Source organism: Pelodiscus sinensis, chromosome 6, assembly GCF_052426305.1.
Source record: "Pelodiscus sinensis isolate ZL-2025 chromosome 6, ASM5242630v1, whole genome shotgun sequence".
Lineage (NCBI taxonomy): Eukaryota > Metazoa > Chordata > Testudines > Trionychidae > Pelodiscus > Pelodiscus sinensis.
The window spans coordinates 131,230,001-131,250,450 of NC_143057.1; the positions used below are offsets into that span (position 1 = coordinate 131,230,001).

The window sequence follows — 20,450 nt, forward strand, 5'->3', positions numbered from 1 at the left end:
GGGGGCCCTCTCCCCCCCGTTACCTGCAGGGGGGTGCCCTCTCCCCCCGTTACCTGCAGGGGGGTGCTCTCCCTCCCGTTACCTGCCTGGGGGGCGCTCTCCCCCCCGTTACCTGCCTGGGGGGCCCTCTCCCCCCCTGCCTGGGGGGGCACAGGGAGCACTGGGGTGTCTGAGGGGGGGGTGCTCTCCCCCCCGTTACCTGCCTGGGGGGCCCTCTCCCCCCCGTTACCTGCATGGGGGGTGCTCTCCCTCCCGTTACCTGCATGGGGGGGTGCTCCCCTCCCCCCCCCCTCTCCCCCCCCGTTACCTGCCTGGGGGGCCCTCTCCCCCCCGTTACCTGCAGGGGGGTGCTCTCCCCCTCCCGTTACCTGCCTGGGGGGCCCTCTCCCCCCCGTTACCTGCCTGGGGGTGCTCTCCCCCCCGTTACCTGCCTGGGGGGCCCTCTCCCCCCCGTTACCTGCATGGGGGGTGCTCTCCCCCCCGTTACCTGCCTGGGGGTGCTCTCCCCCCCGTTACCTGCATGGGGGTGCTCTCCGCCGACAGGGCCGTGAACCCCACGATGTCGCTGAAGTAGATGGTGACGCTGTCGAAGGCCTCGGCCCGCACGGTCTCCCCGCGTTTCAGCTGCTCGGCCACAGAGCTGGGGGGCGGGGAGGGGGGGGGCGTTCTCAGAGCAGCCCCCCCCCACCCCCAGCCCAGCAGGAGAGTCCCTGGCAGCCCCGGCCAGGCCGAGGGAGGGTCTCAGGGGCTGGGGCAGGGCCCAGCTGGTGCCCAGTGGTGGCTCAGGCATCTGCTGTGGGGCACCCCCTCCCCGACCCATCCCCCGACCAGCCGCCCCAGGCCCAGCCAGACCAGCCTCTGGGCGGACCCCCCATGACCCCCCGACTAAGGGCAGGGCACGTGCCCCCCCACCTCCGGGAGTCCCTGACTTAGACCCATTCCTCTGCCCCCCCCCCACCGGGGCACTGCCGGGGCACCCTGCCCCCCCACCAGGGCACTCCCAGAGCACCCTGCCCCCCCCACCAGGGCACTGCCGGGGCACCCTGCCCCCCCCAGGGCACTCCCAGAGCACCCTGCCCCCCCCCACCAGGGCACCCCCGGGGCACCCTGCCCCCCCCACCAGGGCACTCCCAGAGCACCCTGCCCCCCCACCAGGGCACTCCCAGAGCACCCTGCCCCCCCCACCAGGGCACTGCCGGGGCACCCTGCCCCCCCTCACCAGGGCACTGCCGGGGCACCCTGCCCCCCCTCACCGGGGCACTGCCGGGGCACCCTGCCCCCCCCACCAGGGCACTCCCAGAGCACCCTGCCCCCCCCACCAGGGCATTCCCAGAGCACCCTGCCCCCCCCACCAGGGCACTGCCGGGGCACCCTGCCCCCCCCCCAGGGCACTCCCAGAGCACCCTGCCCCCCCCACCGGGGCACTGCCGGGGCACTCCTGGGGCACCCTGCCCCCCCTCACCGGGGCACTGCCGGGGCACCCTGACCCCCCACTGGGGCACTCCCAGAGCACCCTGCCCCCCCCACCAGGGCACTCCCGGGGCACCCTGCCCCCCCCACCAGGGCACTGCCGGGGCACCCTGCCCCCCCCACCGGGGCACTCCCGGGGCACCCTGCCCCCCTCACCAGGGCACTGCGGGGCACCCTGCCCCCCCCTCACCAGGGCACTCCTAGAGCACCCTGCCCCCCCACCGGTGCACTGCCGGGGCACCCTGCCCCCCCCACCAGGGCACTCCCAGAGCACCCTGCCCTCCCCACCGGGGCACTCCCGGGGCACCCTGCCCCCCCCTCACCAGGGCACTGCCGGGGCACCCTGCCCCCCCTCACCAGGGCACTCCTAGAGCACCCTGCCCCCCCCACCGGTGCACTCCCGGGGCACCCTGCCCCCCCCACCGGGGCACTGCCGGGGCACCCTGCCCCCCCCACCGGGGCACTCCCGGGGCACCCTGCCCCCCCTCACCGGGGCACCCTGACCCCCCACTGGGGCACTCCCAGAGCACCCTGCCCCCCCCCACCAGGGCACTCCCGGGGCACCCTGCCCCCCCCACCAGGGCACTCCCAGAGCACCCTGCCCCCCCACCAGGGCACTGCCGGGGCACCCTGCCCCCCCACCGGGGCACTCCCGGGGCACCCTGCCCCCCTCACTGGGGCACTGCCGGGGCACCCTGACCCCCCACTGGAGCACTCCCAGAGCACCCTGCCCCCCCCACCGGGGCACTGCCGGGGCACCCTGCCCCCCCTCACCAGGGCACTCCCAGAGCACCCTGCCCCCCGCACCTCCGCACACCCAACCCTGCCCTCTGGCCACGGGTCTCACTGGGGCAGGATCTGGTAGAGCAGGGCCTCGGCCTTGCGCTTCTCCTCCAGGTAGGCCTGGGTCCGCTCCTCCACCAGCTTCTCCAGGTTGTTGGCGTATTGCTCCATGCGCGACAGCAGGTTGTCCAGGATGCTGGTGCTGCCCTCCCTGCGGACACGGGCGCAGCGGGCAGGGTACCGATCCGCACCGCAGCCCCCCGGGTACCCCCCGCCCCTCCCCTGGTACCCCACTGCACCCCCCGGGTACCACACCTCCCCTGGTACCCCCCCACCACACTTCCCTGCCCCCCCGGGTACCCTCCGCCCCTCCCCTGGTACCCCACTGCACCCCCCGGGTACCACACCTCCCCTGGTACCCCCCGCCACACCACACTTCCCTGCCCCCCCCGGGTACCCCCCGCCACACCACACTTCCCCGCCCCCCGGGTACCCCCCGCCACACCACACTTCCCCGCCCCCCCGGGTACCCCCCCCGCCACACCACACTTCCCCGCCCCCCGGGTACCCCCCCGCCACACCACACTTCCCGCCCCCCGGGTACCCCCCCGCCACACCACACTTCCCCGCCCCCCCGGGTACCCCCCGCCACACCACACTTCCCCCCCCCCGGGTACCCCCCGCCACACCACACTTCCCCGCCCCCTCGGGTACCACCCCGCCATACCACACTTCCCCGCCCCCCGGGTACCCCCCCACCACACCACACTTCCCCGCCCCCCCGGGTACCACCCCGCCACACCACCACTTCCCCGCCCCCCCCTGGTACCCCCCGCCACACCACACTTCCCCGCCCCCCCCCCCAGGGTACCCCCCCCCTGCCCCCCCACACACACACTTCCCCCCCCCCCCGGGTACCCCCCCGCCACACCCACACTTCCCCACCCCCCCGCCCCCTCGCCCCCCCGGGTACCACCCCGCCATACCACACTTCCCCGCCCCTCCCCTGGTACCCCCTCGCCATACCACACTTCCCCGCCCCTCCCCTGGTACCCCACTGCACCCCCCGGGTACCACACCTCCCCTGGTACCCCCCCACCACACCACACTTCCCTGCCCCTCCCCTGGTACCGCACTGCACCCCCCCAGGTACCACACCTCCCCTGGTACCCCCCCCGCCATACCACATTTCCCCGTCCCTCCCCTGGTACCCCACTGCACCCCCCGGGTACCACACCTCCCCTGGTACCCCCCCGCCACACCACACTTCCCCGCCCCTCCCCTGGTACCCCCCCCGCCATACCACACTTCCCCGCCCCTCCCCTGGTACCCCACTGCACCCCCCGGGTACCACACCTCCCCTGGTACCCCCCGCCATACCACACTTCCCCGCCCCTCCCCTGGTACCCCACTGCACCCCCCCGGGTACCACACCTCCCCTGGTACCCCCCCCCGCCATACCACACTTCCCCGCCCCTCCCCTGGTACCCCACTGCACCCCCCGGGTACCACACCTCCCCTGGTACCCCCCGCCACACCACACTTCCCTGCCCCTCCCCTGGTACCGCACTGCACCCCCCCGGGTACCACACCTCCCCTGGTACCCCCCGCCATACCACACTTCCCCGCCCCTCCCCTGGTACCCCACTGCACCCCCCCGGGTACCACACCTCCCCTGGTACCCCCCCGCCATACCACACTTCCCCGCCCCTCCCCTGGTACCCCACTGCACCCCCCGGGTACCACACCTCCCCTGGTACCCCCCGCCACACCACACTTCCCTGCCCCTCCCCTGGGTACTGCCCCTCCTCTGGTACCTCACTGCACCCCCCTGGGTACCACACCTCCCCTGGTACCCCCCGCCACACCACACTTCCCTGCCCCTTCCCTGGGTACTGCCCCTCCTCTGGTACCCCACTGCAACCCCCCCTCCGGGTACTGCACCACCACCCCAGATACCCCATCGTGAGCCCTCTGGGTACCATACCTCACTGCGCCTCCCAGATCCCCCACCACACCACAAGCCCCCTGGCTTCCCTATGCCCCCCCAGATACCTCAGGGTCTGTCTACACTAGCTCCCGAGTTCACACTCGGGTGGGAATGTCGGCAACCGGAGGTGCAAATGAAGCCAGGGATTTGAATTTCCCGGGCTTCTTTGCATCTCGCCGGCCGGCACCATTTTTAAATCCCCGCTAGTGCGGACTCCGTACCCGCGGCTCCACGCGGCTCCACGCAGGTACACGCGGCTCCACGCGGCACGGCCCAGGTAGTTCGGACTAGGGTGGTAGTGTAGACATGCCCCCGGGGTACTGCACCGCACATGCCCCTGGTGCCTGCTCCCCCAGCCCGGTGGGACACCGCACCCCCACCCCTGCACATGCTGCCCCGGGGATGTGACACCGCAGGTCCTCACAACCGCACTGCACACACCCCCAGGGCAACTATTCCCCCGCTGCCACCGGGGCTGGTGCTCAGGGACAGGCTGGGACACAGCCCCCTGCTGGTACTGTGGTATGACTGCGGGGTGCCTCAGTTTCCCCAACATTTTGCATGGCTGAATGTAGGGTGGGGGGAGAAAGGAACATTTGCTCTTGGGGAGGCTGACACAGGCCTGGACGTCACCCAGCTGTCTGGGACCTAGGATGGGCCCCATAGCGACGGGGATCTGAAATCCCCGGGCCCCGGAGAGTGACACCAAGGGACCCACAGAGCAGCCTCAGCCCGCCGCAGGCCTGGGCTAAAATTTGATGAGGTTACACGACTATTCAATCTAACGCTATTTAACATCCCTAAACCCCACTGGGGACCCTCGTGCGGCACCACAACCCCACCACGGACCCTCGTGCGGCACCACAACCCCACCACGGACCCTCGTGCAGCACCACAACCCCACCACGGACCCTCGTGCGCACCACAACCCCACCACGGACCCTCGTGCGCACCACAACCCCACCACAGATTCTCATCCCTGCCCCACCTTTGCAGAGCCTGCCCCTGCCCCCGCCGGGCCTGCCCAGACCTGCCCCGCCCCGCCCCCAGCCCTGCCCCGCCCAGGCACCCACTTGTTGAATCTGCGGATGAAGATCTTGATCTGGCCGAAGTCGGGGCGGTCGGCCGGCTCCTGCGCCCAGCAGCGCTCCATGAGCACGGCCAGCTCCGGGCTGTGCAGCCCCGTGTCCACGGCCGGCCGGAAATGGGGCTTCTGGCTGTTCCGCACCTTCTGCACGATCTCTGCAGGGACAGGGCGTCACCGGGCAAAGGGCCACTGGGCTGCCGGGGGGCAGGCTCCCCCCCCCGCACTGCCCCCCCTCAGGGCCCCGGCCCCGCACTGCCCCCCCCCTCAGGGCCCCGGCCCCGCACTGCCCCCCCCAGGGGCCCGGCCCCGCACTGCCCCCCCCTCAGGGCCCCGGCCCCGCACTGCCCCCCCAGGGGCCCGGCCGCGCACTGCCCCCCTCCGCACTGCCCCCCCCAGGGCCCCGACCCCGCACTGCCCCCCCCCAGGGGCCCGGCCCCGCACTGCCCCCTCCGCACTGCCCCCCCCAGGGCCCCGACCCCGCACTGCCCCCCCAGGGGCCCAGCCCCGCACTGCCCCCCCCCTCAGGGCCCCGACCCCGCACTGCCCCCCCAGGGCCCCGGCCCCGCACTGCCCCCCTCGCGCTCGGGGTCCTGCCCCCCCCCCCTCCTAGGGCCCCGGCCCCGCACTGCCCCCCCTGCGCTCGGGGTCCTGCCCCCCCTCCTAGGGCCCCGGCCCCGCACTGCCCCCCCCGTGCTCGGGGTCCAGGACCCTGCCACCCTGACCCTAGGGGCCCAACCCCCACTCACTGTAGGGACCCCGCCCCTCACCCTTGGGGCTCAGGTCCATGCCCTCGATGTAGAAGGGCCCGTTGCGCAGGGCGATCTCCTGCAGGATGATGCCGAAGCTGTACACGTCGGCCTTCTGCATGGCCTGGGGAGCCAGGGGCCCCTTCTGCAGCAGCTCCGGGGCCGTCCACAGCTTCTCTGGGGAGCAAGGGCACAGCCAGGTCCAGGCGGGACCCACGTCCCCAGCACCGGGCCCCTTCTCCCCCCAACAGGGAGGGGGCAGGCTCCAGAGAAGGATGGGGACGGGGCAGGCTCCGGAGAAGAATGGGGAGGGGGCAGGCTCCGGGGAGGCGGGAGAGGGGCAGGCTCCGGGGAAGGATGGGGAGGGGGCAGGCTCTGGAGAAGGATGGGGACGGGGCAGGCTCCGGGGAGGCCGGAGAGGGGCAGGCTCCAGAGAAGGATGGGGAGGGGGCAGGCTCCGGAGAAGGATGGGGAGGGAGCAGGCTCCAGGGAGGCCGGAGAGGGGCAGGCTCCGGAGAAGGATGGGGACGGGGCAGGCTCTGGAGAAGGATGGGGAGGGGCAGGCTCCGGAGAAGGATGGGGACGGGGCAGGCTCCGGGGAGGCCAGAGAGGGGCAGGCTCCGGAGAAGGATGGGGAGGGGGCAGGCTCCGGGGAGGCCGGAGAGGGGCAGGCTCCGGAGAAGGATGGGGAGGGGGCAGGCTCCGGGGAGGCCAGAGAGGGGCAGGCTCCGGAGAAGGATGGGGAGGGGGCAGGCTCCGGGGAGGCCGGAGAGGGGCAGGCTCCGGAGAAGGATGGGGAGGGGGCAGGCTCCGGGGAGGCCAAAGAGGGGCAGGCTCCGGAGAAGGATGGGGACGGGGCAGGCTCCGGGGAGGCCGGAGAGGGGCAGGCTCCGGAGAAGGATGGGGACGGGGCAGGCTCCGGGGAGGCCGGAGAGGGGCAGGCTCCGGAGAAGGATGGGGAGGGGGCAGGCTCCGGGGAGGCCGGAGAGGGGCAGGCTCCGGAGAAGGATGGGGAGGGGGCAGGCTCCGGAGAAGGATGGGGAGGGGGCAGGCTCCGGAGAAGGATGGGGAGGGGGCAGGCTCCGGGGAGGCCGGAGAGGGGCAGGCTGCGGAGAAGGATGGGGACGGGGCAGGCTCTGGAGAAGGATGGGGAGGGGGCAGGCTCCGGGGAGGCCGGAGAGGGGCAGGCTCCGGAGAAGGATGGGGAGGGGGCAGGCTCCGGAGAAGGATGGGGAGGGGGCAGGCTCCGGGGAGGCCGGAGAGGGGCAGGCTCCGGAGAAGGATGGGGACGGGGCAGGCTCCGGGGAGGCCAGAGAGGGGCAGGCTCCGGAGAAGGATGGGGAGGGGGCAGGCTCCGGAGAAGGATGGGGAGGGGGCAGGCTCCGGAGAAGGATGGGGAGGGAGCAGGCTCCAGGGAGGCCGGAGAGGGGCAGGCTCCGGAGAAGGATGGGGAGGGGGCAGGCTCTGGAGAAGGATGGGGAGGGGGCAGGCTCCGGGGAGGCCAAAGAGGGGCAGGCTCCGGAGAAGGATGGGGAGGGGGCAGGCTCCGGGGAGGCCAAAGAGGGGCAGGCTCCGGAGAAGGATGGGGAGGGGGCAGGCTCCGGGGAGGCCGGAGAGGGGCAGGCTCCGGAGAAGGATGGGGAGGGGGCAGGCTCCGGGGAGGCCAAAGAGGGGCAGGCTCCGGAGAAGGATGGGGAGGGGGCAGGCTCCGGGGAGGCCAAAGAGGGGCAGGCTCCGGAGAAGGATGGGGACGGGGCAGGCTCCGGGGAGGCCGGGGAGGGGCAGGCTCCGGAGAAGGATGGGGACGGGGCAGGCTCCGGAGAAGGATGGGGACGGGGCAGGCTCCGGGGAGGCCGGAGAGGGGCAGGCTCCGGAGAAGGATGGGGAGGGGGCAGGCTCCGGGGAAGGATGGGGAGGGGGCAGGCTCCGGAGAAGGATGGGGAGGGGGCAGGCTCCGGAGAAGGATGGGGACGGAGCAGGCTCCGGGGAGGCCGGAGAGGGGCAGGCTCCGGAGAAGGATGGGGACGGAGCAGGCTCCGGGGAGGCCGGAGAGGGGCAGGCTCCGGAGAAGGATGGGGACGGGGCAGGCTCCGGGGAGGCCGGGGAGGGGCAGGCTCCGGAGAAGGATGGGGAGGGGCAGGCTCCGGAGAAGGATGGGGACGAAGCAGGCTCCGGGGAGGCCGGAGAGGGGCAGGCTCCGGAGAAGGATGGGGACGGGGCAGGCTCCGGGGAGGGGGGCAGCGCCCCAGGGCACTCACTGGCGTACAGCGCGTGGCTGTCCTCGGCGTCGCAGCTGGCGCGGAAGCTGGCCAGCCCGTAGTCCGTGATCTTGAGCACGAAGCGACTGTCCACCACGCAGTTGGAGGACTTGAGGCTGCCGTGGTACCCGATGATGCTGTTGTGCAGAAAGGCCATTCCCTGCGCCAGACACGCTGCTGAGGCCCCGGGCGTCCGACCAGCCTGGCCCCCCTGCCTGGGGCAGCCCATCGGGGCAGAGCGACAGAGCTGGCAGGTCCCAGCCACGGCGGCCAAGGGGTTGCCAGTGTCCTGGCCTGGCGAGGGGGCTGGTACCGGGGCAGATGGGGGGGCCGTTGCACCCTCCCTCGTGGGTGGGGTGGGGATAAGGGGGGTCCCCCCAGCTCTGAGCAGGGAGGGGCGCCCGCAGGGCCGTGATGCTCGCTGGGGGGCACCGGAGCCCATGGCGGGGGGGGGCCTGGCTCCGGGACGCGCCCGCCCCACGCTCCTACCTTCACGATGTCGTTGATGAGCGAGTAGCGGAACATCCAGTCCAGGTTGATGCTCTCGTTCTCCAGGATGTCCTGGGGGGGCGGAGGGGGCCTCAGGCAGGCTCCGGGTCCCAGCCGGGCTCCCTGGCCTGTGCTGGGGGGTTGTCACACCGGCCCAGGCCCTGCCCCCGCCGGCTCCCGTTTCTGACCCGATGCCTCCCCGCCCCCGCCCGATGGCGGGTCGTCTGGGCCAGCAGCAAACTCGCTGCCAACCCCACCCCCGGCTCCGGCATGTTCCTCCAGCTCCAGCTCCCCTCCGCGCTGGGGAGCCCTCTGGAAGCGGCGGCCCCCGGCCTGGAGCTGCCTCTGCTTGCCCAGTGACTGGGGCCTGGTCTCGCCCACCGGCCCTGGGCAAGTACCAGCCGCCAGGCCAGGGGCTAACTCGCCCGCACCCGCCTCGTGCGCCCCGGGCGGCCGACCCACCCGACGCTCCTGCAGCGGCCGGACGTGCGGCTCCGGCTCCGGCTCCCTGCGTCGAGGCGACTCCCCCGCCCGCGCGCCCCTCCCCCGACCAGGCGACTCCCCCGCCCGCGCGCCCCTCCCCCGACCAGGCCCCTCCCCCGACCTGGCGACTCCCCCCCCAGCGTGCCCCTCCCCCGACCAGGCGACTCCCCCGCCCGCGCGCCCCTCCCCCGACCAGGCCCCTCCCCCGACCAGGCGACTCCCCCGCCCGCGCGCCCCTCCCCCGACCAGGCGACTCCCCCCCCCCAGCGTGCCCCTCCCCCGACCAGGCGACTCCCCCGCCCGCGCGCCCCTCCCCCGACCAGGCCCCTCCCCCGACCAGGCGACTCCCCCCCCCGCGTGCCCCTCCCCCGACCAGGCGACTCCCCCGCCCGCGCGCCCCTCCCCCGACCAGGCCCCTCCCCCGACCAGGCGACTCCCCCCCCGCGCGCCCCTCCCCCGACCAGGCGACTCCCCCCCCCCCCCCGCGCGCCCCTCCCCCGACCAGGCGACTCCCCCGCCCGCGTGCCCCTCCCCCGCCCCCCCCCGAGGCCGGCGCCCGCAGCTCCCCGCGCCGGCTCACCTGCAGGCTGCCCCGGGGGCAGTACTCCGTCACGATGCAGATGTTGGGGGGGTCGATGCAGGCGCCGATGAACCGGGTCAGGTGGTTGAACTGGATGTCTCGCATCTAGGGCCGAGGCAGAGGCGGGAGCCTGAGCATCGGGGCCCCGGGGCCGGCGGGGGGGCCCTGCACTGCCAATGCAAAGGACGCCGGCGGCTCCTAGCCCCGGGCCCCGCCGTGTCTCGTGGGGGCCACAGGCCGGGCTCCGAGCAGCCGGGTCCCCTCCCCGGCCCAGCCCGGTACCTACGTGTTTGAGCTCGAAGAGCACCTGGCGCGTCAGCTCGATCCGCTTCTTGTTCGTGTGCTTGATCGCCACCACGTTCCCCTGGGGGCGGGGACAGGTCAGCATGGGGCTGGGCGGGGGGCGGAGTGTGGGGCAGGGGCGCGGGGCAGGAAGGGGCAGGGATAGGTCAGCGGGGGAGGGGCGCAGGGTGGGGGCGCAGGGTGGGGGTGCGGGGTAGGGACAGGTCAGTGCGGGGCAGGGGCGCAGGGTGGGGGCACAGAGTGGGGGTGCGGGGCAGGGGGCGGGGCAGGGACGCAGGGGGCGGGGCAGGGACAGGTCAGGTCGGCGGGGCGGGGCAGGGGCGCAGTGGGGCGGGGCAGGGACAGGTCGGGGGCGGGGCAGGGACAGGTTGGGGCGGGGGGCGGGGCAGGGGCGCAGGGGGGCGGGGCAGGGACAGGTCGGGGCGGGGGGGCGGGGCGGGGGCGCAGGGGGGGCGCAGGGCAGGGGTGCGGGGGGGGGGCGCAAAGGGCACGATGCCCCTGGACTCACCTTGAAGTGGCCGGTGTGGGCGAAGATCTGGTACTTGCCGTGGGCCGTCATGAGGGAGCCGTAGCTGGAGCCCCGCTGGAGGGAACAGGGCGTTAGCGGGGGGGGGGGGGGGGGGGGGGCGGTGCAGGGCCTGGCAGGGAGGGGACAAGTCGGGATGGTCCGTGGGCGCCTGCAGGTGACGGGGGCGTTCCAGGAGCCACGGGGGCTGGCTGGGGAGGCACCTGGCCAGGTCCTGCGTGGGGCGCTGAGGGGGGCCGAGGAGGGTTGAGGGGGGCTGAGGGAGGCCGAGGGGGGCCGAGGGGGGCCGAGGGGGCTGAGGGAGGCTGAGGGGCGCCGAGGGGGGTTGAGGGGGGCTGAGGGAGGACGAGGGATGGCCGAGGGATGGCCGAGGGGGGGCTGAGGAAGGCTGAGGGGCGCCGAGGGGGGCCGAGGGGGGCCGTGGGGGGCTGACGGGGGCCGTGGGGGCCGAGGGGGCTGACGGGGGCCGTGGGGGGCTGACGGGGGCCGAGGGGGCCGAGGGGGGCTGACGGGGGCTGAGGGGGCTGACGGGGGCCGAGGGGGGCCGTGGGGGGCTGACGGGGGCCGAGGGGGGCCGAGGGGGGTGGGGGGCTGACGGGGGCCGAGGGGGGCCGAGGGGGGCAGACGGAGGCCGAGGGGGCCGAGGGGGCTGACGGAGGCCGAGGGGGGCCGAGGGGGCCGGGGGGGGGGGGGCTGACGGGGGCTGAGGGGGCCGAGGGAGCCGAGGGGGCTGACGGGGGCCGAGGGGGGCCGAGGGAGGCCGACGGAGGCCGAGGGGCCCGGGGGGGCTGACGGGGGCCGAGGGGGCCGAGGGGGGAGGGGGGCTGGACGGGGGCCGAGGGGGGCCGAGGGGGGCGGAGGCCGAGGGGCCCGGGGGGGCTGACGGGGGCCGAGGGGGCCGAGGGGGGCCGAGGGGGGAGGGGGCCGAGGGGGCCGAGGGAGGCCGAGGGGGGCTGAGGGAGGGGGGCCGAGGGGGGCCGGGGGGGGGGGGGCGGGGGAGGGAGGGGGGCGAGGGAGGGGAGGCCGAGGGGGGGAGGGGGGGCCGGAGGGAGGGGGCCGAGGGGGGCTGACGGAGGCCGAGGGGGCCGAGGGAGGCCGAGGGGGGCTGACGGAGGCCGAGGGGGGCCGAGGGAGGACGGAGGGAGGCCAGGGAGGGAGGGGGGGCTGAGGGGCTGGGGGCCGAGGGGGGCCGAGGGGGGGGGGGGGCCGAGGGGGGCCGAGGGAGGCCGAGGGGGGCTGACGGAGGGGGCCGAGGGGGGAGGGGGGCTGAGGGGGGAGGGGGCTGACGGAGGCCGAGGGGGGCCGAGGGAGGCCGAGGGGGGCTGACGGAGGCCGAGGGGGGCCGAGGGAGGGGGAGGGGGGGCAGGGAGGGGGCCGGGGGGCTGGGGGCTGAGGGGGGAGGGGGGCCGGAGGGGGGAGGGGGGGCTGAGGGAGGGGGGAGGGGGGCCGGAGGGAGGGGGCCGAGGGGGGAGGGGGGCTGACGGAGGCCGAGGGGGGGCCGAGGGGGGCCGACGGAGGCCGAGGGGGGCCGAGGGAGGCCGAGGGAGGCCGAGGGGGGCCGAGGGGGGCTGACGGAGGCCGAGGGGGGCCCAGGGGGGCGGAGGGAGGCCGAGGGGGGCCGAGGGGGGCCGAGGGAGGCCGAGGGGGGCCGAGGGAGGCCGAGGGGGGCCGAGGGAGGCCGAGGGGGGCCGGGGGGGCGAGGGGGGCGAGGCACAGGGCTCCCCGGGGAGGCGCGGGGCGAGGGGACGGGCGTTCTCACCAGCGACAGGGTGAGCCGGCTGCCGGCCCCTTTGTGGTAGCGCTCGGCGCTGCCGAACTGCAGCTCCTCCCAGCGGATCCGCCACAGCATGCTGGCCAGCTCCTTCTCCAGCAGCAGCTTCCTGGGGGCGCAGGGCGTCGGGGTGACACCTCCGGGGGGTCCCCAAGGCCCTGGCCCCAGGGCGCAGACAGACCCCGGTGCCAGAGCCGTGCGCGGTGCCGACGTGCGCGGTGCACCCTGGGGCCCTGTGACCGTGAGCCAAAGGGGGGGAGGGGCGCTGTCCCTGGGAGCAGCATCCCCAGACCCCCCCGGCCTCAGTGGGGGCCGCGGCGAGAGGGCAGACGGGAGGGGCCATTGCCGGCACGGTCCCGAGCTGCGCTGCATCCGGCTCCTCGGCCCTGGCTGGGGGGGGGGGGCCAAGGGCCTGGCCCCCTGCCGTGGGGGGTCACCCCAATGCTCTGTGCTAACCGGCCCTGCCGCACGGAGCCCCCCGCCTGAGGGTGACACACGGGGGGGGGCACCAACCCCCAGACAAGCCAGTCGGGGGCCCCTCGCACGAGAGACGAAACCGACCCCCCCCCCCCCCCCCCCGGTCTGGGAACGCGGCGCAGCCAGGCTGGGTCAGAGCAGGAGCCGCCCAGCCACCCCTCCCCCGCCCGGCCCACAGGCACCGAGGGACCCACCCGCCCCGGACCTGCCAGGCTCCAGGCTGGGCCCTGCCCCCTCCCTCCCCCCCCCGCGGGGCTGGAGCTCAGAGCGGGGGGGGCCGGGCCCCGGCTCTGGGGGAACATGGGGAGGGCCCTCGGCTTGGGGGGGGCGGCCCCCGACTGAGTCTTTTGGGCGTCAGCGGCCCCCGACCCAAAACCAGTTCCCACCCCGGGCAGGAGAATTGCTGGGGGGGCTCCTTGCCGGCCGGGGGGGCGCTGGGTGCGGCTGGTTCGGTGCCGTGCGGGGGGGACCCAGGCTGGCTCTGAGCCCCTCGCCCGGACCCGCCCCCCAGCGCTGCCCCAGACCCGCCTGGTTCACTGCAGTGACCCCTCGGCGTCTGGCTCCTGCTGAGGGGCTGCCGAGGAGCCCCCCACGCACACGGCCTGGCTGTGGGGGGATGGGACACGGGCCCTTCTCCCCCGGGGGCCGGGATCTGACCCGGCTGGGGTGCAGGCGGCCTGGGAGCCCGGAGGCTGGGCCCAGGGATGAGCCCCAACCTGGTCGCTGGGGAAGAGCCTGGCCGGGGTCTCCGGGAGCAGGGGGGCGCCGGCAGTGGCCTGGGAGCTGGGGGGGGCGCCGGGAGCGAGGGCCCGGGAGCAGGGGGGCGCCGGCAGTGAGGGCCCGGGAGCGGGGGAGGGGGGCGCCGGCAGTGAGGGCCCGGGAGCGGGGGAGGGGGGCGCCGGCAGTGAGGGCCCGGGAGCGGGGGAGGGGGGCGCCGGCAGTGAGGGCCCGGGAGCGGGGGAGGGGGGCGCCGGCAGTGAGGGCCCGGGAGCGGGGGAGGGGGGCGCCGGCAGTGAGGGCCCGGGAGCGGGGGAGGGGGGCGCCGGCAGTGAGGGCCCGGGAGCGGGGGAGGGGGGCGCCGGCAGTGAGGGCCCGGGAGCGGGGGAGGGGGGCGCCGGCAGTGAGGGCCCGGGAGCGGGGGGGGGGGGCGCCGGCAGTGAGGGCCCGGGAGCGGGGGGGGGGGCGCCGGCAGTGAGGGCCCGGGAGCGGGGGGGGGGGGCGCCGGCAGTGAGGGCCCGGGAGCAGGGGGCGGGCACCGTGGCTGGGTCTCACCTGAAAATCAGGAAGCTGGAGATGCCGAACATGACGAGCGTGAGGCCGGTGCCCAGCGCCACGATGGCCAGCGTGGAGACCGGGGCTGCGGACGGGAGCGCAGGGCTCGTCAGGGGGCAGGGCTCGTCGGGGGGCAGGGCTCGTCGGGGGGCAGGGCTCGTCGGGGGGCAGGGCTCAGGGCTCGTCGGGGGGCAGGGCTCGTCGGGGGGCAGGGCTCAGGGCTCGTCGGGGGCAGGGCTCGTCGGGGGGCAGGGCTCGTCGGGGGGCAGGGCTCAGGGCTCGTCGGGGGCAGGGCTCGTCGGGGGGCAGGGCTCGTCGGGGGGCAGGGCTCAGGGCTCGTCGGGGGGCAGGGCTCGTCGGGGGGCAGGGCTCAGGGCTCGTCGGGGGCAGGGCTCGTCGGGGGGCAGGGCTCAGGGCTCGTCAGGGGGCAGGGCTCGTCGGGGGGCAGGGCTCGTCGGGGGGCAGGGCTCGTCGGGGGGCAGGGCTCAGGGCTCGTCAGGGGGCAGGGCTCGTCGGGGGGCAGGGCTCGTCGGGGGGCAGGGCTCCCCACAGGCCCCCAGCTCGCCCTGCGCCCTGGCGAATCTCAGCCCCTCCCTTGGGGCTCCCGTCACGTGTCGCCCGGGCAGCCACAGGCCTGGTGGGCTCCCGGTACCCAGGGATGGGTCCAGGGGGCTGCAGCCCGGGGGGGGCCTGGGAGGCCGGGCAGGGCAGCAGGCTGCCTACAGCTCTCAGGCTCCTGGCCCAGCTGGGCACCTTCCTGCAGGGGGGGCAGGAGCCCTGGCCCCTGTCCCCAGGGCAGCCGAACGGGAGGCGGGACACCAGGGCTCAGAGACAGGCCGGGGGGGGAGCCCCCCTCACACCCACTTTTGTCACAGGAGGGGTCGTCCGCATCGAAGACGCAGGGCGGGTTGTCGAGGGGGGGCGCCCCCTTCACCCAGCGGATGGGTCTCCCCAGCCAGATCAGCCTCTTCTCCGCGCCCACGTAGTGCCCGACCACCTGCACAGAGAGGGCACGGCTGGGCCTCTGCTCCACCGCCGCCCCGGAAGCCCCCCAGCCGGAGCGTGGGAATCCCAGCCTCCCGCCCCCCCCCCGGGCAGCCCCCCAGCCCGGAGCGTGGGAATCCCAGCCTCCCGCCCCCCCCGGGAGCCCCCCAGCCCGGAGCGTGGGAATCCCAGCCTCCCGCCCCCCCCGGGAGCCCCCCAGCCCGGAGCGTGGGAATCCCAGCCTCCCGCCCCCCCGGGACCCCCGCCCCCCCCCTCCCCCCCCCCCGGGAGCCCCCCAGCCCCCCAGCCCGCCCCCCCCGGGAGCCCCCCAGCCCGGAGCGTGGGAATCCCAGCCTCCCGCCCCCCCCCCGGGAACCCCCCCCGCCCCCCCCCCCCGGAGCCTGGGCCCCCCCGCCGCCCGCCCCCCCCCCCCGGGGTCCCCCACAGCCCCCCAGCCCGGAGCGTGGGAATCCCAGCCTCCCGCCCCCCCCGGGAGCCCCCCAGCCCGGAGCGTGGGAATCCCAGCCTCCCGCCCCCCCCCCCCCCCCCCGGGGAGCTCCCCCCCCCCGGGAGCCCCCCAGCCCGGAGCGTGGGAATCCCAGCCTCCCGCCCCCCCCGGGCAGCCCCCCAGCCCGGAGCGTGGGAATCCCAGCCTCCCGCCCCCCGCCCGCACCCACCTCGTACTCCCCGCTGGCGGGGTCACCCATCGCCCACAGGCTGAAGTCCGTTTCCCGGTCGTTGTTGCTGTCCATGCTCACCAGGCCCGTGACCCCTGCAGGGGGGAGGGGAGGGGAGGGGAGGGGTGAGCACCTGGGGACCCAGAAGGGCCGTGGGGACCACGCGGTGCCAGCTCCCCCCGAACAAGGACCAGCAGCAGCTGGGCCTAGGGCCCTTCCCCCCCTCAGGCCGGGCGCCCATGGGCCCCGCTGGCACAGGGACGCGGCACCGCCCCTCCCCCACAGGCTCCCCAGGCCGGTACCCTGGAACTTCCGGTCCCGCATCTTCCGCACGATGCGAGCGCCGTCCTTCTTGGAGCCGCCCTCGGCCAGCGTCTCGTTGAGCGCCAGGGCGTAGAGCAGCACGCCGTCGTAGAAGCAGCCGGCCACCAGGTTCATCTGCCCACAGGGGAGACACGTCAGAGGCCCCGAGCCATCCCTGACCCTGCGCTAGAGACAGCCCCGCCCCCGGCACTGCCCCCTGGCTCCATAGCCCTGATCCCGGACCCTGCGCTAGAGACAGCCCCACCCCCGGCACCGCCCCCTGGCTCCATAGCCCTGATCCCGGACCCTGCGCTAGAGACAGCCCCGCCCCCAGCACCACCCCCTGGCTCCATAGCCCTGATCCCGGACCCTGCGCCAGAGACAGCCCCGCCCCCGGCACTGCCCCCTGGCTCCATAACCCTGATCCCGGACCCTGTGCCAGAGACAGCCACGCCCCCGGCACCGCCCCCTGGCTCCATAGCCCTGATCCCCGACCCTGTGCCAGAGACAGCCCTGCCCCCGGCACCGCCCCCTGGCTCCATAGCCCTGATCCCCGACCCTGTGCTAGAGACAGCCCCGCCCCCGGCACCACCCCCTGGCTCCATAGCCCTTATCCCCGACCCTGCGCTAGAGACAGCCCCGCCTCCGGCACCACCCCCTGGCTCCATAGCCCTTATCCCCGACCCTGCGCTAGAGACAGCTCCGCCTCCGGCACCACCCCCTGGCTCCATAGCCCTTATCCCCGACCCTGCGCTAGAGACAGCCCCGCCCCCGGCACCGCCCCCTGGCTCCATAGCCCTGATCCCGGACCCTGTGCTAGAGACAACCCCGCCCCCGGCACCACCCCCTGGCTCCATAGCCCTTATCCCCGACCCTGCGCTAGAGACAGCCCCGCCCCCGGCACCACCCCCTGGCTCCATAGCCCTGATCCAGCAAGGATGCAGCAGGGATCAGGGCTTCTCAGAAGCAGCGGGGGCTGGGCGACTCGGTACAGGCGGGGGCTGTGCAAGAGGGACCCGGTGCGGGGGGGGCGAGGGCTGACGCGTATCCATCCAAGGCCGGATTTCCCCGATTTCCACCCCCACGGCCTGAGCGACGGGCCCAGGCATGCCGGTGGCCGTGCTCATTAGCAGGGAGACAATGACTGTGGGTGCCGATACACCCCTCAGGAACGGGACTGACTTGGGACACTTGGATAGTGGAAGCACCATGTGACCTGCAGTGACCTGCTCTGGCCAGGAGGATGCCAGGGCAGGTACAAGGGCCATGTGGCCCCTCCGTCTGGTCTTGAGTTCAGCTCCTCATCCCAGAAGCATCCTGGCAGGGAATGAGCCGGGAAGAACCGTGGATCCATCCTGCCACAGGATGTAACCAGAGACTTTTAAGCCAGCAGCTGTAACATCTCTGCTAGAGCCTGCATCGAGAACTGGGAGATTCGAGGCTTGTAACGTATTCTCCTTAACAACCCCGCTCAGGCTTTTCTTCCTTTTAATAATAAACCTTTCGATTTTAAGATCTTCAGGGGGTAGCTGAGTTCGTCTGTTACAGAAACAAACAACCAATGGGCTGGTAGAATCAGAGAATAATAGGACTGGAAGGGACCTCGAGAGGTCATCGAGTCCAGCCCCCCGCCCTCAAGGCAGGACCAAGCTCCGTCTATACCATCCCTGACAGATGTCTATCTAACCTGTTCTTAAATATCTCCAGAGAGGGAGATTCCACCACCTCCCTTGGCAATTTATTCCAATATTTGACCACCCTGACAGTTAGGAATTTTTTCCTAATGTCCAATCTAAACCTCCCCTGCTGCACTTTAAGCCCATTACTCCTTGTCCTGTCCTCAGAAACCAAGAGGAACAAATTTTCTCCTTCCTCCTTGTGACACCCTTTTAGATATTTGAAAACCGCTATCATGTCCCCCCTTAATCTTCTTTTTTCCAAACTAAACAAGCCCAGTTCATGACGCCTGGCTTCATAGGTCATGTTCTCTAGACCTTTAATCATTCTTGTCGCTCTTCTCTGTACCCTTTCCAATTTCTCCACCTCTTTCTTGAAATGTGGCGCCCAGAACTGGACACAGTACTCCAGCTGAGGCCTAACTAGTGCAGAGTAGAGCGGCAGAATGACTTCACGAGTTTTGCTTACAACACACCTGTTGATACAACCTAGAATCATATTTGCTTTTTTTGCAACAGCATCACACTGTTGACTCATATTCAACTTGTGGTCCACTATGACCCCTAGATCCCTTTCCGCCATGCTCCTTCCTAGACAGTCGCTTCCCATCTTGTATATATGGAACTGATTGTTCCTTCCTAAGTGGAGCACTTTGCATTTCTCTTTATTAAACCTCATCCTGTTTACCTCTGACCATTTCTCTAACTTGCTAAGGTCATTTTGAATTATGTCCCTATCCTCCAAAGAAGTTGCAACCCCACCCAGTTTGGTATCATCTGCAAACTTACTAAGCGTACTCTCTATCCCAATATCTACATCATTGATGAAGATATTGAACAGTACGGGTCCCAGAACAGACCCTTGCGGAACTCCACTTGTTATCCCTTTCCAGCAGGATGTAGAACCGTTAACAACAACTCTCTGACTACGGTTATCCAGCCAATTATGCACCCACCTTATCATGGCCCTATCTAAGTTATATTTGCCTAGTTTATCAATAAGAATATCATGCGAGACCGTATCAAATGCCTTACTAAAGTCTAGGTATATGACATCCACCGCTTCTCCCTTATCCACAAGGCTCGTTATCCTATCAAAGAAAGCTATCAGATTAGTTTGGCATGACTTGTTCTTCACAAACCCATGCTGGTGGCACTTTAAAGACTAACGAAACGTGTCGATGGGACCATGAGCTTTTGTGGGCCCAGCCCCCTTCCCCCGATGACCGGAGTTACGAGAAGGGGCATGAAAACTAGAAATAAACAGGAGAGGGGAAGAGAAAGGGAAGAGGAAGGGGGGTGAGGTGGGGGGGGCAGAGCAGCATTAGGATCTGGAGAACGGGTACTTGACCCTACGCAGACAGATCAAAGTCAGTTGCCGATTGCTGAGACAGGGAGGCACCGCTCACATTCAGACGCTGAAGGATCGGCTCAGCGCGATTTGTGGGCAAGGTCCAGAGTGTCAATTGGCTGGGACCTGGGGCTGGTTCCTTGGGACCAGAGAACCTGTTCGGGGGAGGTGAGGTTGGGGTCTAACCCCTCCCCTGTGTTAGGCCCGGGGCTGATTGTGGCACAGGGAGAGATGGGGTGTGGGAGGGGTTTTGCTCGGGAGGCTTCAGGCAGGCAGCTGAAGCGCTCGGTGCGACTGGTTTGTGGCCTGTTTGGAGAGGTCGCCAGTCGGGGGCTGTAAGGAGCCCTGGATTTGAGCAATTCGCCCTGAGCGGACGCCCTCAGCTGTGCCCAGACACGGCCCGGTCCGTCACAACAAGTGAGAAGCAAAAAAGCCCCAAGCCCCCCCTGGGGTGTGTCCCCGTCGCACTCCAGAGCCGTGGGGGGCCCAGGCTAGTAGATTGAGAGCTCCAGCCCTGCAGGGGGAGGCCTGAGCCTTGGGGCCCGGATCCAGGCGGGGCCGGGGGCCGCAGGTTCCCACCCCGGTCCGGAGGGTGCTTGGCCCGTCCGGGAGGGCAGGGGAGCAGGCTTGCTGGCCTCTGGAGGGCCCTGCCGGCTCTGGGATTCAATGGCTGCTGTGTGGATGTCTGGGCCGCAGCCCGGGCCCGGGACCCCCGAGCTTAGACTGCAGCCCCAGTCCAGACACCCAGACAGCAGGGAAGCAGCCCCAGGCCCCAGGCAGCTGGCACGGACCAGCCTGGGCTTTGCTTGGTCGTCTCATTCTGAATAGCAACAGCCACACCTTCCCCGGGCTTGCAGCCTCAGTGGCACCTTGTGGCAGTGCGTTCCACAGGCCACTCCCACACTGTGCTCTTCCTGTGACCGGCTGTAGCAGCGCCACCCGCTAGTCTTCCCCCCCGACGCCCCCCAGGCACACACTGCACGTGCACAACGGGCGCCGCTGAGAGCAAGAGCCCAGGCCCCTCCCAGGGCAGCGAGCCGGGTCCACCCGTCCGGATCCGGGCGTTGCTAAGCGACGCTCCTGGAGCGCTCAGAAACCCAGGCACTTAGCAACGGGAGCGACGGGCCAAGGTCGCCCTCAGCCGCCTCCTGCTGTCACCACGCCGGGCGCTGCGGCGGCCTTAACTCTGCCCCAGCCGGCCGGCAAGTCGCAGCCCATGTGGCC

At 72.5% G+C, this 20,450-nt stretch overlaps 1 protein-coding gene across 1 annotated transcript in view; it reads right to left on the reverse strand.

Moving 5' to 3' along the window:
- NPR2 (natriuretic peptide receptor 2) overlaps nt 1–20,450 on the reverse strand; it is a 54,916-nt gene that overhangs the window by 7,414 nt on the left and 27,052 nt on the right. The window contains 14 exon segments of the mRNA XM_089779547.1: nt 517–640; nt 2,318–2,464; nt 5,317–5,485; nt 6,098–6,253; nt 8,335–8,494; nt 8,824–8,895; nt 9,887–9,991; nt 10,173–10,250; nt 10,698–10,772; nt 12,475–12,595; nt 14,236–14,320; nt 15,100–15,232; nt 15,897–15,991; nt 16,199–16,334. Coding sequence (XP_089635673.1) covers nt 517–640; nt 2,318–2,464; nt 5,317–5,485; nt 6,098–6,253; nt 8,335–8,494; nt 8,824–8,895; nt 9,887–9,991; nt 10,173–10,250; nt 10,698–10,772; nt 12,475–12,595; nt 14,236–14,320; nt 15,100–15,232; nt 15,897–15,991; nt 16,199–16,334 — 1,656 coding nt within the window.